At 34.6% G+C, this 21,431-nt stretch overlaps 1 protein-coding gene across 3 annotated transcripts in view; it reads right to left on the bottom strand.

Annotated features, from left to right (window-relative positions):
- Window positions 1-4,252: 4,252 nt before the first annotated feature.
- LOC107740400 (Kv channel-interacting protein 4-like) overlaps window positions 4,253-21,431 on the bottom strand; it is a 167,893-nt gene continuing 150,714 nt past the window's right edge. For all 3 annotated transcript variants that reach the window (XM_016552860.1, XM_016552939.1, XM_016552998.1), the window contains exons 2-8: window positions 17,457-17,581; window positions 9,605-9,674; window positions 8,203-8,273; window positions 6,801-6,908; window positions 5,978-6,082; window positions 4,659-4,721; window positions 4,253-4,442 (exon numbers count right to left, since the gene is read on the bottom strand). In XM_016552860.1, coding sequence (XP_016408346.1) covers window positions 4,395-4,442; window positions 4,659-4,721; window positions 5,978-6,082; window positions 6,801-6,908; window positions 8,203-8,273; window positions 9,605-9,674; window positions 17,457-17,581 — 590 coding nt within the window. In that variant the 3' untranslated portion in view covers window positions 4,253-4,394. The remainder of the gene's footprint in view (window positions 4,443-4,658; window positions 4,722-5,977; window positions 6,083-6,800; window positions 6,909-8,202; window positions 8,274-9,604; window positions 9,675-17,456; window positions 17,582-21,431) is intronic.

Here is a 21,431-nt window from a genome sequence, read left to right as displayed (position 1 = left end):
AAGAAATCACAGTGAATGAGGTACGTGTAGGTTTGCCAGATCTTGCGCTCTATCTATCTATCTATCTATCTATCTATCTATCTATATATGTAAAGAGCATGGTCTGCGAAAGCAGCATTCCAAACAAACAAAACATGGTGGTTTAGTTAAACTCACCGAAGTCTTTGATGCTGTAATATTACTTTGGTCAAGAATATTGGATACCAAATGCTAAAGACGCCAAAATGATTGTTCAGCTGACAAAACATATTTCTGGAAAAAAACCTTTAAAAGTAGACAAACTCCAAAAAACAGTTTTAAATGTTGTGATTTGTGAAAAGTACGTGATCTAGGATCTTTATTCCGTTTGCACTATTGTAAAGATGCAAGACGAAATTTCTATGGACACTGCAACTCTCTGGCATTTTTTCATAAAAACATAATTCTTCATATAATACATCCAAAAATGTAATGATGTTATTTCACTTTACTGCAATGCCACCGAACCTCCATAGGTATCAGATTTGCCTCATTTTTAATCCGTGTTAAATTCAATATGGCGTCTAATCTGACAAAGGTCTTTTGACTCCTGTATTTAAATGTGATTGTCACTTCTGAAACTCCACAGTGTGCACTGTATGTGGCCACAGTGATTTTAATTACCAGTGATCTGACATTCAATGAACGAGCCATGAAACATACATTCTGAGCGGTTTATTGACTCTATGTTACAAAATGCACTCGTCTAGTTCCACAGAGAAGCATGGGGTAGCCCCACAGAGCGCTAGATCTGCTCCTGTCAGCTCTTCCCATCACTAAAGGCCGTTCACTAACACCGTAAAGCTTTCTTCACTCTCTGTACATGCAGCTGTCAGGCTCTCACGCCACTCACAAGAAATGTTGCATCGTCAGAATGTCAATGGGAAACCTCAAATACAGCATGACATAGCATTGTTTTCAGAAATGAACTAAAAAAAGAATCACGTCCTAAACTGTAACTCAATTACAATCAAATCAGACAGAAAGTATAGGTTGTCTGAGATGAGCATTAACAAAGAAAGGCACTGATTTCTAAAGTAGGGAAAAGCTCATGCACTCTTCTCCTGGATAAGCTCATGTGAATCAGGCATGCAGGTTGCAAATCTAATAAAAGTAAACTGACAGACATGATACAGTATGATATAGAACCCATGAAGATAAACATTATTTGCATAATTGGAATAAGCAAAAAGTAAGATTTGAAAATAAAACAGTGGGAGAATGCAACAAAATGCTTGTTTGTAATATATGAAATATCTACACACACATTTGAAATACAAATCGATGTTTTAATTCTATTCAATCTGATGTCTGGACCGGCCTGTTTATATTTATACACAGTTATAAAATTCAGATTACTTCATATATCTCTCTCTTGTTCTCTGGTCTACAGGTTAAGACTTTGAAAGCTCACGTGACAAGCTTTGAGAATTATTGTTGCAGGTGTGGAAACTGCTGCTCATAACTGAAATGCATGAAGGAAACATTTTCACACAGGGATTCATCTAAGATTTGTGCCAGGTATGATTATGATTTTAATGGAAGATTCTAAAGGCAGAATATGGGAACAATGCTGGATCTAAATATGGACCGTTCATTTTTGCGGTGTGTTATTGTGTGAAATTAATTCTCCAATTTTACTCCATAAATCATGTTGTCAGCCACGTTGTGTGTAACTTATGTCCACTAGGTAGCGATGTTGTAGAGAACATTGTACTCTTGGTGAACTACATTTATAACTTTTTTTTTAATATTATGAATTGCCCACAGTTACAAAATATTATATATGTAAAAGTAATGTTTAATGTTTAATAAATAGCTTTTTAATTAACGTAGGCAACACATATTTTTTGGGGTAATAAGTTCAGGAACATCCTGAAACCAACTCTAGACGCTATAAAACAGGTTTAAAGGGACAGTTCACCCAAAAATAAAAATTCGGTCATCATTTACTTAGCTTTCACTTGTTCCAAACCTGAACGAGTTTCTTTCTCCTGTTGAGCACAAAAGAAGATATTTTGAAGAATGACGGTAACCAAACAGTGGACTTCCATAGTAAGTCAGTGGCTACCGTCAAACTTTTGGTTACCAACATTCTTCAAAATGTCTTCTTTTGTGTTAAACAGAAGAAAGAAACTCATACAGGTTTGGAACAAGTGGAAGGTAAGAGAATGATGACAGAATTTTCATTTTCGGGTGAACTATCTCTTTTTAATTGATGCTTTGAAAGACATTTCTTTGACATTAACAGAGCTCCTTTGCAGACACACAAATACTGATGGTCAAAACCTCCAAATGAAAACAAATACTGTACGGCTGCAAACAGCCTGATGTGCTTAGTTAGCTCAATAAATAAACCCACACGGTAAGATGCTTTGAGAACAGTGATATAGTGCTGGAAACATGTAAACATAACGTGACATTTTTCACAAGGACATTATAATTAAGATACATATAAGCAGCATTACTTTGTAACAGTGTTTAATAAGACAAATACAACATGTGTGCTTTGATTTGCTACCTGTAGCTTCCAAATCTATAATATAGCATCTTGATCTAGTTGGCAAATGATTCTGAACAAATAAATAAAAATAAAAAACGGTAAAGATCTATTTTAAATATATTTTAGAAAACATACAACATCTTAATCTTTATTTGACTTTCCACCTGTTTTGGCTGGACCCACTTGTAGTTAAGAACAATCTGGAATGATTCTGTAGAAATGTAAAGGCTGCAGAGTCACAGGTTTGTACTTATTTAATGAAAGAAGTATGATTTATTACTGATTGTGCTTAAAAACGGAAACAGTTAATATACCATGAATTTGTGTTATGCGTTTAATTTTTATTGTCATACTGTGTGTGACACATTACTAACTTAAAGGAATAGATTTGGATAAATGGTATAGAGTTTAAAAAATTTAGCGTTACATCACTTGCTCACCAATGGATCCTCTGCAGTGAATGGGTGCCGTCAGAATGAGAGTCCAAACAGCTGATAAAAACATCACAATAATTCACAAGTAATCCACACCACTCCAGTCCATCAGTTAACATCTTGTGAAGCAAAAAGCTGCATGTTTATATCACCATCATTAAGACGTTTTTAACTTCAAACTGTTGCTTCTGGTCAAAATTCACATCCTCTATCCATAATATTCTTAGAAATCTGCACAGATCAAGCACTGTTTACAAGTGAAAACAGTCCAAATCAGCTCTAAAGAAATAAGGACAACAGGGGATAGACCTTTTAGCTGGAGGAAGCATTATTATGGATTATGGACTTGTATTTTGGCCATAAGCAACAGTTTAAAGTTAAAATGCCTTAATGATGCATTTGCTTTTTACAAACACGCAGCTTTTTATTTCACAATACATTAACTGATGGACTGGAGCGGTGTGGATTACTTGTGGTTTATTGTGATGTTTTTATCAGCTGTTTGTGTAACCCCTCTCTCCCGGGTCCTCACCGCCACACCTCGTTCTTGTTCCGAGTGGGTCTTGAACCCGGGTCTCCGGCATGGGAGGCGGACGCACTAACAAGGAGGCTAAAGACTGCAGCCACTAGCATCAGTCGCTAGTGCGTCTCTTGAGATCAGGGGAGTGAGATTTACCTGCACAGCACCTACTCGCTGGCCTGGTTACACTCACCCCCTAAAACCTCAATCCCATCCGGGTCACGGCACCAATGTAACCCCTCGCTCCCGGGTCCTCACCGCCACACCTCGTTCTTGTTCCTAGTGGGTCTCGAACCCGGGTCTCCGGCATGGGAGGTGGACGGCATCTACCCCCTGGCCTCCGTTACATTTGGACTCTCATTCTGAAGGCACCCATTCACTGCAGAGGATCCATTGGTGAGCAAGTGACGTAAGGCTACATTTCTCCAAATCTGATCCCATAAAGAAACAAGCACTATATCTTGGATGGCCTGAGTTTGAGTAAATTTTCAGCAAATGATCATTTTTGGGTGAACTATTCCTTTAATTAAGGAGTTAAGTAAATTGTATGTCAAATATTCCTTGTAAATTGTTTCAATCTAAGAATGGATTTATGCACAGAAATTCATTCTGTTTGTGTTTAAGGGCCAATGTATGAAATGTTACTTTAAGATGTACAATGGCTTCTAGTTATTTCAAAAATTTGGAGAAATAGATGATTAACAGACTATACTTTAAATAAAGGTATACATTTTTTTACAAGTATATGACAAAAAATGTAAAAAATAATTTTTCTTTGATATTCAAAATGCTGTTAATTTTGGTTTATGGGTAAAGCACTGCTAGTAATCAGACGTGTACTGTATCATCGAGGACGTCGGGTTTGTGGAGTATAAAGGTGGTTATGTGAGCTGGCCCGCCAACAGAGTCCATTCAGATGTTAAATGACGTTCTCAAAAAGCTGCATTGATCTCATGATGTTCTCGTCCTGTAGGGAACAAACAGACACAGGTGAACACTTTAATAACACCTCAGCTGTGAAGACTAATGGACTGTCTTCAAGACGACATTCTGCTGCAGGCTCAATGAACATTATGTAAGGAGCTTTTCTCTCTAAGCGCTCTACTCAATAAAATCATATAGTAAATGTTTTCAAGAAAGACATTCATGCAGAACATCACATTCAGAACAAAAATAGACCTACGTTTTGACAGCAGTCTATAAATTCATCTATAGTGACCACTCCATCCCTGTTTTTGTCCATTTTCTGTCAGGACACAAAAGGGGTCAAAAGGTCAGTTTGTTCATTTGAGGTTGCTCTATTCATTTAGCTTTAGACATTTTTCTTGCTTAGAATTACATTTAGACAATCTACATGATAACATGATCTGTAGGACCATTGCTTTACCAATGAACCAAAGTGCTGTGTCTGGCGATCATTCCTTTTTTCAAAATTTTTAATCACCCTTTTATGGAAGCCCATTTCCATCACATAAGGGAAAAAAATCATGCTTTGGTAAATGATAATTATGACATTAAAATTCATAAATATAAGATAAAATGTGTATATGAGAATTATGAGATGCTAAGTCATAATTATGGGATAAAAAGTCAAAATGATGACAAAAATCAACATTTTATGTCATAATGACTTAGTATCTCATAAATAAAACTTTTATCTCATAATTAGTAAACATACCGTTTATAAATCCTTAGACTAAAATTTACAATTCTTTTTTACTGTTTAATAACTTTTTCTCATATTTGTGACAATATGACTTGGTTTATCCATTTTTTGTCAAGACACAAAAAGGCTCCAAAGGTCAATGTGCTTTAGACATTTTTCTTGCTTAGAAGTACATCTAGACAATCACTATAATAACATCAGCAAAAACTAGAACGGTAGGATCCGGGTGATATATAACATGGCATAGATGGGAACATTCTGGAAATGGATTTGCTTTTTTATGCACTTTTTTATGGAAGCCCATTTCCGCCATATAAGAGGAAAAATGATGTGTTGGTAAATTATGACATTGAAAGTCATAAATATGAGTTAAAATCCAAATTATGAGATGCTCAGTCACAATGAGATAAAAAGTTGAAATGATGACATTAAAAGTCAAAATTATGACAACGTGTCAAAATTTTTGTCATAATTAGTATCTCATAATTTCAACTTTTATCTCATAATTAGTCCTTTGTATCTCATTTTCAACTCCTTTGACTAAAATGTACGATCATTTTGACTTTTAATCTCATATTTATGACACAAACGAGGTCAGTGTGTTCATTTAAGGTCGCTCTATTTACTGTAGCTTTAGACATTTTTCTTGCTTAGAATTACATCAAGACAACCTCTATAACAGCATCAGTAGAAACTAGATCTAGGGTCCTGTTGATACATAATATGACATAGATGGGAACATTCTGGAAGTGTACTTGCTTTACCAGTGTCCTATCTAGCAAATATTTTCTATATGAAGAACAATCATTACAAAATAAATTAGATGCCAATCTCACCTGGAAAAAGATCTCCACATGCTGTCGTGGAGTTTCCTCTTTAAGTATGGGATATGTGCATTTCCCCATCATGTCATAGATGGACTTTATGATATCTAACATTTCCTGTAAAACACAAACAATAGACAGGCATGTTAGTGTTTTATATGATCGCTTGTCACGTAAGTGATTTTCTGGCAAGACTTTACAATAAGGTTTAATATGTTAACATTCATTAATGCATTTGGTATCATGAACTGACGATGAAAAACATTTTTTCCACATTTATTAATATAGTATTACTATTGTCTATTTTTAACTTGAAAAGTTAAAACTGTATTAGCTCACTGTATCTAGAAATTTTAAAAAGTTGTAATTAAGACATTTAATTTTAAGGACATTTATTCCTTGACTTTTTTACTTTTGTGTCATAATTATGACTTTATATCTCAATTTCTACTTTGTGTCTCATATTTGTGACTACTTTGTGACTTAGTATCTGATATTTTTTACTTTTCATCATTTAAGTCATAATAATGAGATAAAACGTTGAAATTATGACATAGAAAGTCAAAGTTTTGTCATAATCTTTGACTTAGTATCTCATAATTTTGACTTTTTGCCAATTTCGACTTTTCATATTTTTCAACTGTTAAATTATGACTATACCATTGTCCATTATTAACTTGAAAAGTTAAAACTGTATTAGCTAATATGGAAATTAACACTAAACTAGAATAATAAAAGTTCATTGTTCATTGTTAGTTCATGACACATATACAATGAATTCATGTTATGCAGTGTTCATTATTATAAAGTGTTACTCATAATCTTCAAGTATTACCTCTTTTGTTATATATCCATCTTTATTAATATCATACAGGTTAAATGCCCAGTTAAGCTTCTCCTGAACGCTGCCTCGTAAGAGAATGGAGAGACCCATCACAAAATCCTGTAATGCAATGAAAGACATTGAGAAATCAGTCAGAGCAAACAGAATATCATTGCATATCAACATAAATCTGTAATTTACAGCTAGAACATAAATGATGATTATTCTGCTAACCAAACTGCTTCATTTCACATGATGATATGATACCTCAAGGTATTTTAATGGTTGTGTTATGGATCTCACTAATCCAGTATACATGCAAAGTGCATACGTGAATGGAAATAAATGTCTTTAATAACCATTTTCCAAATGATGAGAGGAATTCTTTCAAACTTTTCACATGAGCACTCAAGGTTTTTAATTACCAGATATGACAAAATAAGCCTTAGCGGGAGCTAAATGGCTACAGGACAAGTCAAACTTTGTTATTAAAAACAAGACGAGGATATTCTCGTTTAGTTTAATTACTGTATCGCTGGGGACCATGCTTGTTTATTGCCAAAGAATGAAATCCTTGTTGTGTGCAAATTGAAGGTTCAGTGGTAGTTAAAATATTTCCTAATGTCTCTGTAAAACACATATTGCACAATATGCTGTCAGTCAAGACATTTATTCAATGGCGGTTAAGGATTTTAAGGTAAAATAAATGGGAAATGGGAGTATTTTAAGGTCTTTCGTTCATTCATTCAGTTTTTATAAAATCCCATTTCTGCCACATAAGAAAAAATAATGCTTTGGTAAGTCATAATTATGGAAATAAAAAGTCAAAATTATGAGATACTAATTCAAAATTATGACATAAAAATGTTTACATTTTGTCATCATTTCTAATTAGTATCTCATAATTTAACACACTATCCCAGAATTGTGACTTTTGTGTCACAATTATGACTTTCTATCTCATAATTATGACTTGATTATGAGATAAAATGTTGAAACAATGAGATAGTTGAAATTATGCAATAAAAAGTCAGTTTTTGTCAATTATGAATTCGTATCTCATAATTTCAACTTTTGTGTAATAATTATGAATTTTTATCTCATACTTTTAAAATTTGACTGAGTATCTCATATTTATGACTATGTCATAATTCCTATGTCATATGACTAGTTTATTTATCTATGATATATATTATTTCAAATTTTATTTCAATCTATTTTATATGTTTTCCCATTAGTTTTTCAGTTAAAACTGCATGCATTATACCTTTAAAGAATTAGCACATGCACAAGAGTCCACATCCAAATATCAAACTGCAATTCAGTGTCAACACAATAATATTAGGTTCACTACTATGTCATGCATGTGTGAGAGTGATCATCTTCAGAATGCTCTGTTAGTATTATTACTTACCTCAAAACTGATAGAGCCATTGTGATCTGTGTCGAATGCATTGAACAGAAAATGTGCATACGTTGATGCATCTGAAAAATAAAACAGGAAACTTCTCAGCTTCAATCACAGCAATGTCATTACCTCATTTCATAGCATATTCTGTTCAACAACAAAGGGGATGCATGTATGATGTAGAGAAGCTCAAACCCATAATTATAAAAGTACTCCTTTGACTTTGCAGTAGCACAAATCATGTGACTCAAAAGAGAAGAGAACCACTACAACAGCCATTTCCACAGGGAGACCTCCATTCAGATCAGTGGTGTGTGTGTGTGTGTGTGTGTTGGTGTGCTGAAATGATGAGGAAAACTTTCCTCTGGGGCTTTTTTAGTTCTATAAATTCATGTTCCATTTCTATTTGATGTTATACAGTTTCTGGGTTAAAGACACAAAATCATGCTTTGGTAAGTCATAGTCACGACAGAGTCATAAATATGAGATAAAAATTAGGCCTAATTCATAATTATGAGATAAAAAGTCAATATTATGAGAAAGTCAAAATGATGACAGAATACGTTTTTGTGATAATTTTTATATATCTCCTAATTTTGACTTCCAGGTCACCATTATGACTTTTCGGTTCTTCACAGTTTTTACTATGAAAGTCAAAATTATGAGATACTAAGTAGAAACGATAACATAAAAAGAAGATTTTTTTTTCATAATTGTATCAGTATTTTAATTTTGACTTTTGTGTCGTCGTTATGGCTTTTTAGTTTTTCACAGTTTTCAATTATGGAAGCCCAATTCCACCACAAAAGAAAAATGTTTTGGTGAATCATAATTATGAAAGATAAAATTACGAGATACTAAAACATAATTGTAAGATAATACTCAAAATTATGAGATAGTGGAAATTATAACATGAAATTTTTTTTTTTTTGTCATAAATATTTGCAATTTTGACTTTTGTGTCATCTTTCAAATCATCTTTATCTCATCATGACTTAGTATCTCACAATTTTGACTTTTTATGTGATAAATTCAACTTTTTATGTTATGATTATGCAGGACTTTTTTCTTACGTGGCAGAAAATTATACTATATTACTGAAAACACTTTTAGTCACCACAAGCAAGTTTTTCCAATAAGCCTGTTTTGCAAAAACAAAAACTGCAATAATACAGTATGTTTTGTTAAATAACAATAATAATAAAAGTATGTTTTGTCAGGTAACCTAAAATGGTAAGATTTAAATTAACTGGCTTATTCAAGTCTAAAATATTGTTTAATAAGACTGAATCAACCTGACTACAACAGCTTACACCAACAAAATATTATAAAGGGTCAGAACAGGTTGTATTAAAAATGCTATACAGTATAACTGTAAAGGAGAATATATGACTTTAAATCCACTCACCTCCCTGTGGGAAAAACTGAGAGTAAATTTCCTTAAATGTGTCTTCATTGACCACACCACTGGGGCATTCCTGAAAAACACAGATACAGACATTTCCATCACTGAGATGTTATTGAGATGTTATTGAGGAGTGATTTCACCAAGAGAACCATTATGTGCATGAACATCCAAATAGGAAATGGCACCATTGCTGAGCAATAAACACATTATCCATTGTCCATTCTCATTCTAATGTGCATCATAAATGAAAATGTGAAGCAGCAGGCAAACACATTGCGCTAGAAGTGCATTTGCAGCATTGAACATAATCTCATATGACTCTCCTTCATTTCAAATAAACGAGCTCAGAGAGATTGCAAGTGCTTGTCAGACTTTTACATTTTTTTCCAGTGTTGCAAGATCAAAATTCTTTGCTCTAGTATCACTCATCACTAGGTAATGGTAGACCTCATATATGATTTCTCTAGCATGTTGTATCACTAATAAATTGTGAGGAATGTGCACGCTTAATGCTTGAATTTGCATTCGATTTTACGTGATGACTTGCACTAAAAATGACGCTTTGAAAAGCAGATCGACCTCCTCAAGATGACCAATAGTTTAAGCTGTCATGCTTGTCTCATGAAACGATCTCAGACGTTTTGGTTTAGTAAACACATTTATGAGCGGCTCTTCAGAAATGATCCTTTCAAGCCTGAGAATGAATTATGAGAGGACGACTGTTGTCTCACAAACAACACCAGCAATGCAGTTTCTTTCTTATTCTTGTTAAGGGAGTTGCAAGATGTCTGGTGAAGATAAATAATAAACTAGCGTATTTTATAAATTTTTGAAATTGTACCAGATATAACAGATGCACATTATTGCTTTTATTTAAATATCACTAAAGCAGTGATAGTCTGACAGATAAACCAGCTAAAATAAAGTCAAATCACATTTTTAACAATGCATCTCCCTTGACGACAGACATAAAAGCAATAAAATAAATTAATGTCGTTGTCTCGTAGAAGATGCCACCACTTTCTGTTAGATGTATTATTTTAATTCACGTGTTTGTACCAAAAGAACTGAGAACTGTGATGTTCTTTAACTAGTTTATGCAAAGCACAATATTAGATTCTGACGGCTGGTTAACATTCGGCTTTATATGGAAAAACAGATAAGTAGAGTAGCAGCAAAGTAGCTTTAATATTTAATTTGAGGGCATGTATTCATCCTTCCGGTTGCAATTTAAAGTGAGTGATAGAGGTGCCATTTTATATGATGAAGACCAAACATCCCACACCCACAGCACAAAATAAAGTCCATTCTGATGTTTATGCCTTATTCTTAGCATCATTAACTGTCTGTAACTTGTGCATGATATCTTATTTAAAAACATACAAATATTTTGCGCGTCCATAGATCGTATAATGAAAGAAATCTGTCCATACTGCACTCCAGCAATGATAAACACATGACTCTGTATGTCATATGAAGGATCTTAACAAATGGAACAATCCAAAATTATAATAGCTGGAACAGTGTCATTTGGACCCCAGGAATTGGATTAGATTACACAATAGGAAGTTGATTGCTGTTGCTTTATCATAAATGGTTTGGCAATTGCAGCAATTATGAAGCATGCTTTTACAGTGTTACTTTATCAAGCAAGGTATAAGTGCAGACAATTGTTTAGACAACTTTAGTTTACATACCCAAGAGAGATTTCATTATTTTATTTTCTGTGACCAGAAGTGACTAAATAATCTAAATCATCTACTTTTGTATGTGTGTGTGTGTATGCTGTATAGATAGACAGACAGACAGACAGACAGACAGATAGATAGATAGATAGATAGACAGACAGACAGACAGACAGACAGACATAGACAGACAGACAGACAGATAGATGATAGATAGATAGACAGACAGACAGACAGACAGACAGATAGATGATAGATAGATAGACAGACAGACAGACAGACAGACAGATAGATAGATAGATAGATAGATAGATAGATAGATAGATAGAATAAGATAAAGGAAGTTCATCAAAATATAATTTTGATTTTTTTATAAATATAAATTAGATAAATTCTACAGACATATATAAAATCTACAGTATATTAGACTATATTTTAAGTTTTCTGAAGCAACATGGTAGCTTTATGTGAAGAAAAGGCTGCAACTTAAGTCTGACCATCTAGAACCCAAATTTTATTCAAACTTGCCCTAAAACGTGTCACATCACATCAGTGATGCCAATTTTGACGTGAATTTCCGTGATTTTTGCAGTCATTTGTGATCACTTGATAGGGATTTGTAAAATACATTTGCACTCATGAAGAACTTTTAAGGTTTTTTTTTTTTTAAAGCTGTGCATGACCATGCATGAAATGTATTTTCACTATGAAAATTTCCATAACTTTTCTCTGTCTCTTCTAAGATGGGATTCATTTCCCTGACTTTTTCAGGCCTGGAAAGCCACATTTTGAAAATGGCCTGATATTTTCAAGTTTTTCATGACTGTGGAAATAATAAAAGACTGATCTTTAAACTAATCTGTTAAGAACTTTTTGGAAAACACATTGCATGTTTAGACCTGACGTAATGAAGCGTCCGTCTGCAGGGCAAAATAATTGACTTTTATAAAGTGGCCACATGTACCAGTACATGGCAAAACTCTGAGCAATAAAACGACATGAAAATCAAATAATCACAAACCAGCCTCTGGCGTTCAGAGCCAGATATGAAACCTCATTACAGTATTCCCTTTGCTGTGTATCGAGCAACTAGAGGAGGAGGACTGAGAGGTGCTGGGAAAACCGAGCCGTTTTTGATACAAGCACAGCACAGGAGGGATTTACTCTTAGATCATGCTTTTACATTCTTCAATAAAATACACTGTACAACTGTCTGTTACACTCTCAGAAAACAGTTTGAATCTGCCGGCCTGAATTCAGTCAGGGCATATGTCTTCGGTATACAGTATAACATTATATCCGGTACACGGTATACAGACATTAACTGATGGTCTGGAGTGGTGTGGATTACTTGTGGATTATTGTGATGTTTTTATCAGCTGTTTGGACTCTCATTCTGACGGCACCCATTCACTGCAGAGGATCCACTGGTGAGCAAGAGATGCAATGCTACATTTTAGATCAAGAAACAAACTCATTTACATCTTGGATGGCTTGATGGTGAGTACATTTTCAGCAATTTTTCATTTTTTGGGTGGACTATTCCTTCAAGATAACATTTCCAAAGACTCACTGTACACTGTCATGATATGCATGTTTGAATGGCGATTCACCTGCTATTCTGCATCCTGAATTTTTATAAATAACAACAAAACCAGTCTGAAATGTGTCCTCTGCACCACCAATTACCTTGGGCTCTGCTACATGAAAGAAGCCCTACAGTAAGTTGTTTTGTCTAATCCAGCACTTCACATCTTTGACATAAAAAGGCTGTGTCTGAGAAAGTTCTGTGGTGTTACAGTGAGCTCTGGTTAATTAAAAGGGATTGTTTTGTGTTACTGTCATCCGCTGTCTCTTGTGCAGGCAGCGTGAGAGAGACCCCGTGTAATTACCTTTTAAGAGACACACCGCTTTCATCAGAAACCATCACTGCCAAAGTCTTCTCCACATTATCAAAACTCCAGGAGCATTGCAGGGTTCATTAACAGCGTTAAGATACACAGACTGTAATTAAAAGATTTTTTCAGCTTACTGAAGCATGATCATTCACTGACGGCACACAGAGGATTAAGGACAGAATATCTGGCATATTTTGGTTTTAGCTTACCACTAATTCATAGGAGTCATGGGATAATACAACTGAAATAACACAAAGGAAAAGTCTGAATGAAGCCGAAATGATTCTGAAATACCCTGTTAGTAGCAGATTCAGTTAATTTTTCTTTTTCAGCTACTTTGCAGATAATCAAGTTTAATTTAGGCCCAGATCATTTGTGGAGTGTAATTAACCTAGTAAGAAGAAAAATATGACCGCCATCTCTCATAAAATTAAATCTTCTCATCTGTAAAATCCACTATGAACAGATTATTGTGCATGACTTCCACTGATCTACAAGGTCGATTTCTCCCATACAAACATCTACAAACTTCTCTCAGCACTATTTGTGACCCTGGACCACAAAACCAGTCATAAGGGTCAATTTTTTGAAATTGAGATTTATACATCATCTGAAAGTTGAATAAATACGCTTTCCATTGATGTATGGTTTGTTAGGATAGGACAATATTTGGCCGAGATACAACTATTTGAAAATCTGGAATCTGAGGGTGCAAAAAATCAAAATATTGAGAAAATCGCCTTTAAAGTTGTCCAAATGAAGTTCTTAGCAATGCATATTACTAATCAAAAATTAGTTTTAGCATAAAAGAAAAATCAATAATTTAGACCCATACAATGTATTTTTGGCTATTGCTACAAATATACCCCAGCGACTTAAGACTGGTTTTGTGCTCCAGGGTCACATTTGGTTTTGAATTTCTGTCTGATCAAGAACAATGCACTTATTTTTATTTATTTCTTTGTAATTTTTTGAGGCAGCAGTTCTGGTGCCCTTGGTGTGATAAGAGAAAAAAAAGAAAAGAAAAGAAAAACTACCATTTAAAAACATAATAGTTGTTTATTTACATGAATGCCTTGTCAAATCCTGATCAGTAAAAACATAAATAAATAAAGAGAAAGTTCAGAAATTAAAATTCTGTCGTCATTTTTTTCATCCTCAAGTTGTTTCAAACCTGTAAGGGTTTCTTTCTTCACTGAAAAAAATGTTTCATTCATCCAATTTTAAAAAAGGGCTTGCCCTAAGGGCAAGTTATTTATTTTTCATTGGCTCAAGTTAAAAAATATAGATGTGAATCATTACCCTAAATTTTTTTAATTGGATGAATGAAACATTTTTTTCAGTGTTCTGTTGAACACAAAAAGAAGATATTCTGAAAAAATGCTGGTAACCAAACAATTGACAGTAGTCATTGTCTTCTGTAGCATTTTTCCATATTATGGAAATCAATTAAAAAAAATGTTGTTAATGTTTTTGAAAGAAGTCTCTTGTGCTTATCAAAGCTGCATTTATTTGATCAAAAATACAGTAAAAACTGTAATATTGTAAAATATTATTACTATTTAAAATAACTAATTTCTATTTTAATACTATAAAATGTATTTTATTCCTGTGATGGCAAAGCAGAATTTTCAACAGTAATTACTTAGATCCTTCAGAAATCATTCTAATACGATGATTTGCTAATATGATGAAACATTTCTTATTATCAATGAAAACAGTTGTGTTGCTTAATATTTTTGTTGAAACGGTGCAACGTTTTTCAGGATTCTGTGATGAATAGAAATTTGAAAATAACAGCATTTATTTGAAATAGAAATCTTTTTAAACATGTCCTCTTTACTGCAATTTTTGATCAATTTAACGCATCCTTGCTGAATAAAAGTATCAATTTCTTCTAAAAAAAGATCCTACGGACCACAACATTTTGAATCGTAATGTATAAATGCATGATATCTGCCTCAGTGTTTTAGATTTATTTTATTTTTTTTACATAATGAGCAAAGATATAAAGATCTAGAATTTATAGGTACAGGTTTAACAGTAACTATAGTCAAGTCAGTGTTTAATATTTGTCTGTCTGGTAAAACAAAAGCAATGGTGAGAACTGAGGAGTAATAAAAGCAGTACTGTCTGTCTGTCTGTCTATTTTCCAATAAATACATGAACAAACAAAAGTAATATTTACTACACAAGACCATAGGGTGGCCAGTTCAATAATTGAGGTTTTAGAAGAAAGCACACATGCCCTCGATGTGCCCTTTTGCTCAGCCCTACAACTACATCATCAAGTGTGCAGTCAGAGGAGGAACATGAGGGTTTAGGGCAGCATTTGGGACAGCACCCTTGACAATGATTTACTAATTAAATCTCTTTTGAAGGATTTTAGAACTTGATAGTCAAAAATCCAAGAAAATCCAAGAAGCAAAATAATCAGAAATGGCAGGTGATATTAAAAGTGAAATAATAAAAAAGAAAACAGATTTAACATTTACAGTATCTGGGACACCTCATGGGAAAATGAATAAGACAGTATTGAGGGTGCCAGAAAACCTCAGTGCAGTCATCACCTGCCAGCGGTGTGTGTGTGTGTGTGTTTGTGTGTGGTCTGAAGGAAGGATTACAGTCTTCTGATATCTCCCCTTGAGAGTGTGATAATAAAGGACCATTGTGCCACTCTCACGCTTGTCACCTGACAATTTGGGTCGAGTTAATTCGGTGTTGTCTCATTACATTGTGCACCAGAGGTGAGAAAGGACATTTATGCCTCAGGGACACTCTAGAGACCTTTCCTGACCTGATTATTGTAGCAAGCGTGATAGTTTTTCTGCAAAGTTTGGCATGTTCCACATCAAACCAATGCAAAAAAAAAAATCTAACTCTGTTTTTGAAGTCAGAAGCATTAACTCACATTCTTAAAGCCCCGATAGAGGATTTGAAGCTCTTTGCGTGAGAAACGCGTTTGAGCCTCCAGCTGCTCCAAAGCTTCTGGTCGATGGCGTACAGCAGACAGCTCCAGCTCATCCTCGACACTATCTGTAGAGAAACACACAACATCAGGGTTACGATCCAGCTGCTCACACTCAGATTAACAGCGTTAATCTTAAATTATATTATTGATAAATAAGCAGTGGACCAAATAATGACAAAACATATAAACATTGAGATCTTTGTATTCAACAGGGAATATCAGATGTACAGATATGTGAGATATAAAACCTTTTTTTAATTCATAAGTACATAAAAACACAATTTTGACAGAAATTAAGCAGTTACATCAATGAACCACTAGATGGCCACAAATCACTGAAACATTCACTTCATCCAATTTGTTCAAAAGCACCGATTCATTCATGAGCAAAAACAAGTGAATGTCTTTGAAGTCATTGAATCATTCACTCAACCGATTTGTTCCAAAACACTGGCTGGCTGCTCTCTGAAATGGCATATTCTCTGAGCACATACTTCTTTTAAATAAGTACTTTGCGACTGTTAAAAAATGTATGTAGTACATAGTATGCATGTGTGTAGTGTGAATGTAATCTGGATGTACAACTTTCGTCATATTTATCCTCTCCCATGGACCCATGGCCTCACATCTGGGTCATCTGGGTACTTTTTAGCTACTGTTTTATGAATACTGTAAATTCAGACGTTCTGCTCTTTTCACATACCGTTTTTGTCTACTAAATAGCAGGGAATTATGCATATTCAGATGCAGCCTGTCTTTATAAGTGAGTCACCGCATCAGTCACCGATCATTCACTCAACCACTTTGTTCAAAAAACACTGATTCATTCATGAACAAAACAAGTGAATGTCTGTATGAGTGAGCCATTGAATTATTCACTCAACTGATTTGGTCAAAAACACTGATTTATTCATTAACAAAATAAGTAAATGCCTGTATGAGTAAGTCCTTGAATCATTCACTGAACCGATTTACTCAAAAACACTGATTCATTCATGAACAAAAAAGTGAATGTCTGTACGAGTCAGTCATTGAATCATTCACTCAAACGATTTCATGAAAAATCTCACGCTTGTCACCTGACAATTTGGGTCGAGTTAATTCGGTGTTGTCTCATTACATTGTGCACCAGAGGTGAGAAAGGACATTTATGCCTCAGGGACACTCTAGAGACCTTTCCTGACCTGATTATTGTAGCAAGCGTGATAGTTTTTCTGCAAAGTTTGGCATGTTCCACATCAAACCAATGCAAAAAAAAAAATCTAACTCTGTTTTTGAAGTCAGAAGCATTAACTCACATTCTTAAAGCCCCGATAGAGGATTTGAAGCTCTTTGCGTGAGAAACGCGTTTGAGCCTCCAGCTGCTCCAAAGCTTCTGGTCGATGGCGTACAGCAGACAGCTCCAGCTCATCCTCGACACTATCTGTAGAGAAACAGACAACATCAGGGTTACGATCCAGCTGCTCACACTCAGATTAACAGCGTTAATCTTAAATTATATTATTGATAAATAAGCAGTGGACCAAATAATGACAAAACATATAAACATTGAGATCTTTGTATTCAACAGGGAATATCAGATGTACAGATATGTGAGATATAAAACCTTTTTTTAATTCATAAGTACATAAAAACACAATTTTGACAGAAATTAAGTAGTTACATCAATGAACCACTAGATGGCCACAAATCACTGAAACATTCACTTCATCCAATTTGTTCAAAAGCACCGATTCATTCATGAGCAAAAACAAGTGAATGTCTTTGAAGTCATTGAATCATTCACTCAACCGATTTGTTCCAAAACACTGGCTGGCTGCTCTCTGAAATGGCATATTCTCTGAGCACATACTTCTTTTAAATAAGTACTTTGCGACTGTTAAAAAATGTATGTAGTACATAGTATGCATGTGTGTAGTGTGAATGTAATCTGGATGTACAACTTTCGTCATATTTATCCTCTCCCATGGACCCATGGCCTCACATCTGGGTCATCTGGGTACTTTTTAGCTACTGTTTTATGAATACTGTAAATTCAGACGTTCTGCTCTTTTCACATACCGTTTTTGTCTACTAAATAGCAGGGAATTATGCATATTCAGATGCAGCCTGTCTTTATAAGTGAGTCACCGCATCAGTCACCGATCATTCACTCAACCACTTTGTTCAAAAAACACTGGTTCATTCATGAACAAAACAAGTGAATGTCTGTATGAGTGAGCCACTGAATTATTCACTCAGCTGATTTGGTCAAAAACACTGATTTATTCATTAACAAAATAAGTAAATGCCTGTATGAGTAAGTCTTTGAATCATTCACTGAACCGATTTACTCAAAAACACTGATTCATTCATGAACAAAACAAGTGAATTCCTGAATGAGTGAGTCACTGAATCATTTGGTCAAAAGCACTGATTCATTCATGAACAAAACAAGTGAATTCCTGAATGAGTGAGTCACTGAATCATTTGGTCAAAAGCACTGATTCATTCATGAACAAAACAAGTGACTGCCTGCCTGTATGAGTGAGTCATTGAATCATTCACTCAACCGATTTGTTCAAAAGCACTGATTAATTCACGAACAAAGCACCACTAATGCTCAGAGATGCACAACAATTCATTATGCTTTGACTTTGTTTGAAACTATTTTCCTTGGGAAAGCAAAAACACAAAGTAGCTGGCAATTTATTGTGTCTGAAATGCAAGTTACTCAATATGAACTTATTGTTTATTGAACTGTTGTATAAAAGCAGCATCACACAGTGAATATAGCAAATCTGTACTATTCTGTCAGACTGATGAGGTTCTAGAGCAAATCTGTTCTACGACTTTCCATCTGTCCATAGGATCTTAACAGGCCTTGGTGTATCATTCTCATTAGCCTTAAATCTAAATAAGCTTTCAGCTTGTATTTGAACCCAGATAAAACTGTGTTTCTGGACAACTGTGTTTCTCTACATTAACTTAGATCATATAGCATCCAATATGACCTGAGACTGAGATTTACACATTATTTACATCCCTAAAGGCTAAATAATCTTTAAAAATAATGAGTAGAAGCCAATAAAACAATGAAATGTAGAGTGAGTCTCATAACATTAATCAAAGGTGATGGGTGCTATTGGGAGGCACAGCGATTACTGTGGCACCTGAAGCGTGGAAGACTAATGGCTGACATATGACCCTCTGATCCACAGAAGACAACTCGTCAAATGATTGGCAAACAGAACTGACACACATGAACATCATTTTCTCGTCTCGTCCTTCTGGGAGTATAGCGATCACATGCAATTAGAGTAATTGTAGTATCATTACCACTTCATGCAAACAACCCTGTTTCATAACACAATGCATAAGGATTTAAACAGAAGCATTCTTTGGCATCTAAAGTTGTTCATTAAAAACACAAAATAGAGCATTTTAACAATCAGCAATAATGATGACAGTTAATCATTTGCTAGCCTACTTCCAAAATTCAATACAATTGATATTTAGGGTTTGCTGCAGTGTTGGTCCCAGAATTTTTTTTTTCTTCCAAGTTGGCTTTTCAAGAACATAACCTTCCCAAGAATAGAGCAGGAGGTATTCAGACGACAAATCATAATACTCAGCAGCTGGAAGACTTGAGTACAGATGTCTTTGGCTTACATAAGAATATGAAAAGAGTGAGAGAAAGAGAAATACAGAGGTCAAAGATGAAATAGTTAAAGAAAGTATTGACACCACACTTGTGAAAAAGACGTACACTTTAGCATACTTTTAAAAAGAGTACTTATTATGGAAATAAAATATTTTAAAGTGCAAACTAAATGTAATGTTGAATGCAAAGAAAATACGTAAGTGTTGAACTTAAGAGTGCTTTTTGACCCACTTAATAAGACTTAAGTGCATCTATATATGTCATTTCATAATTACTTCTATTGTCTTTGAAATATGGTTAACGTGCACTGCTGAATGTACTGACAAGCATTTATAATAACCTAAAAAATACTTTGTAATTTCTACAGAAACTTGTATGTCATGCATTTAAATATATCTGCAATTACACTTTTGTAAGGATGAAGTTGCAATTTAGTACATTTAAAATGTATTAACTTTAAACGCAATATTGAATAACACAAAATCTACTTTAAAGTAAAACTTTTAATTTGACATTATTACAAAGTGCCCTGTTTATAAGTGTTCTTAAAGGGGCAGTTCACCCCAAAAACAATTCTGACATCATTTTATTTACCCTCAAGTTGCCAAACAGTTGACGGTAGCCATTGACTTCCATAGTAGCATCAACTGTGACCAACATTCTTCAAAATATCTTCTTTTGTGTTCAACAGAAAAAAGACTCATACAGGTTTGGAACAAGTGGAGGTGAGTAAATGGGTGAACTGTATCTTTAAGTACACTTAAGAGGTCTTTTATTATATTATTAATATTATATAACCTGCAAGTACAGTTTTAAAAAATTGAAGTACAAGTGCATTAAATACAATTAAGCACACTTCTTTTTCACAAGCATGTGGACAATACACTAATAGCAAACGAGCTCTCCGAGGAAAGGTGTTGGAGGTTTGTGTTGAAAGAAGACTTGCTTTGGGTAGTGGTGGATGGTGTTTTGGTAGAAGAGCATAGGAACAGCTTCTTGAGCCGTGCCGTAACTCCACGCCTGCTGCTGTTCTGAAGGCAAGCGCTACCTAGAAGATACAGCGTGAGTGTCACCACGGCAACCAGGGTCAAACGGAGCATGCTGACATGAGTTCATGAAGCAAAGGAGGCATGGATGTGAAGTTTCGTGCAGATCCAGGATCAGTTTTTAATTGTGTCTGTGAAGTCTGTTAGAATGACTTGATGACTTGTTCAGTTTTTTGTGCTGAGCGAAGGATATTTTCTAACCCCCCAAACCTCAACATAACCATGACATAAATCTTTCTACGTCTTTAGATTTTCATAAAGACTTGATTTACTTGGTTTATTAAGTCGGTTCTCTCATGAGTAAACTTTGCTGATTCTCACAACACAGGTGATTTTAGGTTTTAGTGTCGTTGTGGGGACATCTGATCCCTGCAGTGAAAGCAAAACGTGTCCCATCTCCACAATGAACCGGTTCACTGATCTTAAATGTGACCCTGGACCACAAAACCAGTCTTAAGTCACTGGGGTATATTTGTAGCAATAGCCAAAAATACATTGTATGGGTCAAAATTATTGTGCCAAAAATCATTAGGACTATTAAGTAAAGATCATGTTCCATGAAGATATTTTGTAAATTTCCTACC

Source organism: Sinocyclocheilus rhinocerous, unplaced genomic scaffold, assembly GCF_001515625.1.
Source record: "Sinocyclocheilus rhinocerous isolate Xijiao unplaced genomic scaffold, SAMN03320098_v1.1 scaffold2146, whole genome shotgun sequence".
NCBI lineage: Eukaryota > Metazoa > Chordata > Actinopteri > Cypriniformes > Cyprinidae > Sinocyclocheilus > Sinocyclocheilus rhinocerous.
Note: the sequence above shows the minus strand (reverse complement) of the source record. Positions and strands in the feature narration are given on the sequence as shown.